The sequence below is a fragment of the Microtus ochrogaster genome, chromosome 17, assembly GCF_000317375.1.
Source record: "Microtus ochrogaster isolate Prairie Vole_2 chromosome 17, MicOch1.0, whole genome shotgun sequence".
In the NCBI taxonomy this organism is placed as follows: domain Eukaryota; kingdom Metazoa; phylum Chordata; class Mammalia; order Rodentia; family Cricetidae; genus Microtus; species Microtus ochrogaster.
This window is the reverse complement of record NC_022019.1, coordinates 15261660-15268809: the sequence shown is the minus strand read 5'-3', so window position 1 is coordinate 15268809 and position 7150 is coordinate 15261660. Positions and strand designations below refer to the sequence as shown.

At 44.7% G+C, this 7150-nt stretch overlaps 1 protein-coding gene across 1 annotated transcript; it reads left to right on the top strand.

The window, feature by feature from the left end:
* Positions 1–2919: 2919 nt before the first annotated feature.
* Positions 2920–3777, top strand: Defb136 (defensin beta 136). The gene is made up of 2 exons (XM_005355539.2): positions 2920–2974; positions 3605–3777. Exons 1-2 carry the CDS (start codon positions 2920–2922, stop codon positions 3775–3777), a joined length of 228 nt encoding a protein of 75 aa, XP_005355596.1.
* Positions 3778–7150: the final 3373 nt, after the last annotated feature.

Below are 7150 nucleotides of genomic sequence, written 5' to 3'. Positions count from 1 at the left end.
TTTGCTACTGTTATGACTCGTAATGTAAATATCTGTGTTTTCCGATGGTCTTAGGTGACCCTTGTGAAAGGGCCATTCAATCCCCCCCAAAGGGGTCTCAACCCACATGTTAATAACCACTTCTCTAGGCCGTGGCTGGTCGAGGTTGTTCATTACTTTTGTTAACTGATAAATCTATAAAAATCTCCACATGCGGTAGTTAATATCTGTAATACTAACACTAAAAACCCCGAGGCAAAAGAACTGGGAGTTCAAGGCCAGCCCAGGCACATTGCAAAACCTGGTCCCCAAAAACGAACTAAGATCTTACATAGTCAAAGGACACACAGACATTGTGCAATGTTTAAGTCAGGTTAAATATTCAAATTCACAATCATTTATCATCTTTTTTTTTTTTCAGTGAAAACTTTGTTTCACTTTGTTTGATTCACTGAGACCGGCCTCAAACTCTTGATCCTCCTTCCTCATCACCTGAATGCTGGGACTAGAGGCGTGGCCCATCCTGCCCAGCTGGTGAAACATTTAAAACCCTTTTCCTAGTTTTTAAGAAAATGTACAGGGCATTGTTGTTATCTCTAGCCAATCTAGCATGCAATAGCACACCAGAACTTCTTGTGTCTAACTTCTTGTTCCTATCACCTCCTCTGAGAACTACCATTCTGTTCTAACTTGTGTGAGGTCAATGTTTTCAACTCAAGATCACGTCGTACTCCTCTTTCTTAATTCACTTTACAGGATCTCCAGTTTCACTCATGTTGGGGGTGGTTAATATTAAATATAGGCACCCCATGTTCTTTGTCCAGTCATCAGTTGCTAGACATGTAGGTTGTTTCAATATCTTAGATATTGTGAAGCATTTTCAATTAATAAAGAAATTCGGTTGTCTCTTGGCATGCTGATTTCATTTCCTTTTAAGAAATTCCCATTAGTACCATTTCTGGATCACAAGGTCATTCTCTCTCAGTTTCTGAAAGACCCTCCATGCTATTGCCCATGATGGTTCTACGCAGACATTCCAGCCAACAGTGTACAAATGTTCCCCTTTTTCCTTGCCCTCCCCAGCAGTTGTCACCTTTCGTCTTTCTGTAGCAGCCATTCTTATTGAAACCAGATATGCACCTCCAATATTCATTAGATTGAGAAAGACTGTTTTTATAAAAAGCATCTTTTCCTTCTGTTATACTGCTATCCATCATTCTTCAGAAGGTGGTCTAGCGTGTGAATTCAAAACAAAAACATGATTTTAGGTTTGTTGACTAACAAGTACACATGTAGAACACAGCTCCAGCAGCAATTGCTCTCTCCAGGCAAGCCCCTTCAACCCCTCTGAGCCTTAATTTTGCATCTCTAAAAGAATGGCCAGGCCTCTTTCCTGTATTCATGGACAGCAGATGCTTGGGATGAGACTGAAACTCTGTGAGTCCAGAAGTCCAATGAGAGGTGCTCTCATGGCAAAGAATCCTTCCTTGGAAGAGACATCTCACCACTGGCCACCAAAACACGTCCATGCAATACCCACTGTGGTCTCACCCCGAGTTTAACTCTAAGTAGAGACCAAAGCGAGATTCTCTCAGCAGTTTTCTATCACCGAGAAGACATTTGCAGGTCTCTGAAGGAGAAAGAAAAGATGGCTACTATGGTGGGTTATTTAATAATAATAATAATGAGTACTTACGGTATACCAGCATGCGTGCCAGCAAGATGGCTGAGCTGGGCTCACCACAGGAGTTCCATCCCTAGAACTCACGTAAAGGTAAAAGGAGACAACTCCACAACGTTGTTCTTTGACTTCCACATGCATACTGCACACACACACACACAGCACGGAAACATGTGCACTCATATTTTTTAAATAAAGTATACCAGCATGAACACATTTTTCATTTTATTCTCATATCCTCAAAAGGAGGAAATCCTTCCTACGATGCACCTGGTTCTGGAGAAGATGCAGCTGGAGCTGAGATGCTAAATAAAGTCTTCAAGAAAGTAGTCCTTCAAGACAGAGTGTAACCCATAAAACTGCACTCTGCTGACCTCTTACAGACTGAAGAGTGTGGGCCACTTGGCCGTAAGCCTACCTCCAAGGGCAGAATAAAATCAAAGTTATTGTCAGTCATCCATCACTGGCCCCGGGCAGAGCAAAGCTAATGGCTCGTATCAAGGGCCACATTTTTAGCTCCAGGAACATCTTGTCCAGTTCCTCTTCTGAGTCTAGGCATCCAACCGTGAACCCAGCACAGAACTGGCCCTCCCATGGGAAAGCAGCAAGACTTCCAACTCGGCCATTCCAAAATGGGAGCTTCTACCCTGACCCCTGAGGTCCTCACACCGTGATTGGTATCTCAAGCCAACTGTTTGGAAAAAGAAGTGCACCTGGGAACTTTGCTTCATTTATATCTGTCTCTGGACAGGAGAGTAAGTGAGGACCCTTCCCTTCTCTACTGCATGAGTAATAATCAATGATTCTACTCTTGGTCAAGCCCTGTTGACATGTTTTGTTTCTTGGAACACTGTGAGCACTTCTTACCTTTATTCTACCCAGTCTTGAATTACCTGTACTCAGGAATGGTGTTTCTGGGACCCTGGGCTTTCGGTGTGATTTGAAGGCAAATGATGCAGCCATTTTTCCCCTGAATTTTCAAGAGGTGAGGGGGAAGGTACTTAGGTCTGACGTGGGGTGTCCTGCTCTGCTGGTGGAGACACTCTGCCCTTGGCTGAGTGCCTTCACATCATGTGGTTTGCAGAAATAAAGGTAGCGCTGAATGGCACGGGGTTCTCCTCTTCTTCTGAACCCTGTAGGAACTGTGGTCTTCCCGGAAGAGGGAGCCAGAATCCAGCCCCACCTAACCCAGAACATCTCTATAAAGGAGGCTTCCTGACGGCTAACTGGGCAGTTTGGGCTCTGCATTCTCCACAACCATGCACCTGCATCTTTCAGGGTTACTCTTCTTCCTGGTGATCTCACTGCCTGCAGGTAGGAGGTGAACTGTGGGTCTGAATATGTAAAGGTCTCCTAAGGGCTCAGATCCTAAAATTCAAATAAATTAGCAAGCAAGCAAACAACCAAATAAATAGCATAAGCCCAGCACAGAAAGTTCCACCCATAGGAGATGAGCCAGTAGGTTAGGGCTAGGATGTGGGTAAGGAGTATCAGGGTGTCATTCTCTGTACGAGTTATCTTGCACTATTTCCTGAAGACCCCCAGGTTCTTTAAAGAGGGGAGCTCATTTCATGATGCGTCCATGCCTGTTCAGTCACCAAATTCCTATCTCCTTTAAATTGTGCTTTTGTTTGTTGAGACAGGATCTCTCTAGGTAGCCCTGGTTTTTCTGGAACTCACTCTGTAGACCAGGCTGGCCTTGAGCTCCCAGAAATCCACCTGCCTCTGCCTCTAGGGTGCTGGGACTAAAGGTGTGCGCCACCATGCCCGCTTGTTGTGGACTTAGACTCTACAGTCTCCCCGAGATAAGACGGGGAACCAGAGGACAAGTCCAGAAAGGGGAATCAACAGATACCAAACCCTCCACCAGCAGGGAAAAAAAATGAGACTGCCTTTGCTCCACACCTCCCGAACACTGATTTGTCTTTTTCTCTATTCCTTCAGGTAACTGTGCAGTCGGGAATAAAGGTGTAGAATTTCAAACGTGTACCGCAGTCAACGGCGTTTGTTTCTTTGGCTGTCGGCCAGGATGGATATGGGTCGGCTACTGTAACAACCTAATGTCCTGCTGTAAAAAGGACAATGTATTTGTACTTCCTCAATCCAAAGGTATATGACCTATGTATGCTTCCCGGCTCCAATTAAGGAGCTATGTGAACGAATAAAGAGTTCCAATCTGTCTCCAAGGCCCAAGAGCTCATTAAGAGAGGTTGTAGGTGGCAGATGGGGATCACACTGTCAGATCTGCGATTTACTAGGTTCCAAATGTTCCTTGTAAAAAGCATTGCAGTGAACGGCACTTCCTGGTCTTTCTTTCTTGTCTTAAATCATAAATCCCTGCTTGGGACTGGAGATATGGCTCAGTGCACCAGCTGCTCTTCCAGAGGACCCGGGTTCGATTTCCAGCACCCACACGGTAGTTCACAACCATCTGTAACTCCAGTTCCCGGGGATCTGATGCTCTCTTCTGGCCTTTGCAGGCACTTCATATACGTGATACACTGATAGATACCACATATATAAAGTTCAATTAAACTTAAACAAAAACAATAAAGTCCATACAAGTCCACAGACCCAAAGAAAGGACATTCTCTGTAGAAACAATAGCTGCCATGATGCTATCGGTCTTTAAACTGTTTTTGCATATATCAAACTGCTTACCCCTCAAAACAAAAATCTGATTTCTTCAAATGATAATTTTCCCCAAGATCACACAAGTAGTAAATTAGTTTGTCCTGCATTTGAACCCAGCCCATTTTCACTTGCTTCTTTTTCTTGTTGTTATCATCATCATCATCATCATCATCATCATCATCATCATCATCAATTTCTCCAAGGAAGAGCACACCAATTGATTATCCAATACCAAATGGTCAGGCCTGAAAAACATATACATACAAGTAATATACAAACTGAACAGGTGTAATTACTTTAAAGGGACCAAACACTGGTCTGTTGCCTGTGTGGAGCACTGAGTGCCTTCCAGGTTCATCCTTCCCCTTGATGAGTGAATGACCACGAGCAGCCATAAATACCCAAACCAGATGATTACAAGTTCGGCAGCTACCAATCCCTGTAAATATCAGAATGTTCCATCTTCCCACACGTCCTGCTGTTCTGAAGTCCTAATGGCTACGGCTCTTTTCCAGCTCCACAAAGCATGTTCTACAGATGATCTCCTTCTTGCCACCATGTGGCAGCTGTCGCCCATTTTACTTCCTCTCAGTCTTCGCGCACCAGATTTCAGTCCACGGTGGGCATGCTGGAGAATTCCAAGGCTTTTCTAAGGTCTCAACTGTCGGTTGCTTTCTTTCCTTTGGTCAAAAGCAGCACAGAGCAAAGTCTGCAGTCAGAATTCAGTAGCAGAATAGACTTTGCTAGAGAAAGTTCCAAAGACTCATTGCATAACCATGTCTACCCTTAAAATGGCACTGAACTGTACAGCTAAAAGGAACTGGGAGGGAGCCTTGCGGTATGGCTCTTTGGGTGAAGGTGCCTGATGCTATACCTGACTAACTGAGCTTGATCCCCAAAACCCACATGGTACAAGGAAAGGCATGCACTAGCACCTGTCTGCATGTGTAAACACACATACATACAATACACACACACACGCACGCACGCACACACCACACACACGCCACATCTGACTGAAGACCAGTGAAACACTGAGTTCAGAGAGGGGAGAGACTTGTCGGTTACACTTCTGGTGATGGACCACAATTAAGAATTGTTTTATCCCGCCGGGCGGTGGTGGCACACGCTTTTAATCCCAAATCCCAGCACTCGGGAGGCAGAGGCAGGCGGATCTCTGTGAGTTCGAGACCAGCCTGGTCTACAGAGCTAGTTCCAGGGTAGGCTCCAAAGCCACAGAGAAACCCTGTCTCGAAGAGAAAAAAAAAAAAAAAGAATTGTTTTATCTCTTTTGATCTTTGTTGTTTGGGAAAATGGACACTTGGGTAAGACTAAAAAGAACATAGATAAAAAGTCAATGCAATCCACCATTGACCCCTTCCCGCCTGAGGCGGTGCTGGTCTTTGAAAGTCCTGGGGTTCCCTCAGCCCTGGAGGTCTGGAGAATGGAAACTACCAGGGTAGGAAGGCCAACCGCTAGTTTTTGCTTCTGTCAGCAGGAGGCGCAAGCACAGGCTTCAGGTTTCTTCCCCCTTCCCATCTAAAGTTTGTAAGATCCGAACAGAGCTAAATAAAGGGAGGAGAGGAATGGGGATGGTGAGAGACAGTTTGCTAATACTGGTTATGAGGACAGAATCCATTTCTGGCTGTATATGGTCATGAAGACCCTTAGCAAAAGTAATGCTTTGATTGGAATTTTATTTTAATTGCACATGAATGTAGACTTGAAAGCCATCTGTCTGGACTCAACTTCTTGTCGCTCTTTGTTGAGGGACATTAGAAAAGGTGCTTACCAAACTCTAGCTGCCTGTCTGTAGATGGGAAACAATAGTCACGGAACAGACACATGTAAGTTGATGACCCAGAGATATTGAGTGAGACCGAATGTGTCCACTAGAAGAACCCAGGCTGGCCTCGAACTCGTGATCCTCCTGCCTCTGCCTCCTTCAGCAAATCCTACCGGTGTGTGCCACCACAACTGTCACTGTGGTGGTGCAAACCTTTAATCCCAGCACTCGGGAGGCAGAGGATCTCTGTGAGTTCGAGGCTAGCCTTGTCTAAAGAGCGAGTTCCAGGACAGCTAGGGCTGTTACATGGAGAAACTCTGTCTCAAAAAACAAAACAAAACAAAACAAAGGAACCTTTGGAGAAGGAATCCAAAAAGTATGTACACATGGAAAGGCAAAGACATTGGAATGCAGCAGCTGCGCCGCCCCTTCCTGTCAATTCAGCAATCGCATGTAATCCCTCCCACTAAACCTTCGACTAATCCTCAAGCACCAGAATTTCTGACAATGAGGAGTGAGCCTGAGTCCCTTCTAGACATTGGAGCCCATTATCCAGACTTAACAAAGGGAGGCAGTAACAGCAAATGACCCGAAACATTGTCAAGTGGGAAAGGAAAGTCAAGGATCGCCCCGTAATTAGGGCCAGGGACACTTGCCAGCTCTCTGCACCTAAGGCTGGAGGTTCACTGCACGCATTGCCCTGGACTAAACTCAAAATGAAGCAGCGGTAGGGAGTTACAAAAAGGGAGCCGGAGGGTTACTTTATCATTGTCATACCCGAAATAAAATACAAATGTCGTTAAAAATAATCATAGATGACATCAGAGGAACCATTTCTTCACAAAAGAGTCAAAAAGGAAAATAATCAGGAAACAACAGATAATAAATTTTTAGAGGTTGAATTGATAGTTTCAAGTAAAACCTTTCAAATGTTAATTAAAACCCTTGAGATTCCTTCTACAAAGATGTGTGTGTGTGTGTGTGTGTGTGTGTGCGCGCACACACATGTGTACACGCCATAGCCCATGTGTGGAGGTCAGAAGTCAGTTTTGTACAGTTGTTTTTTTCCA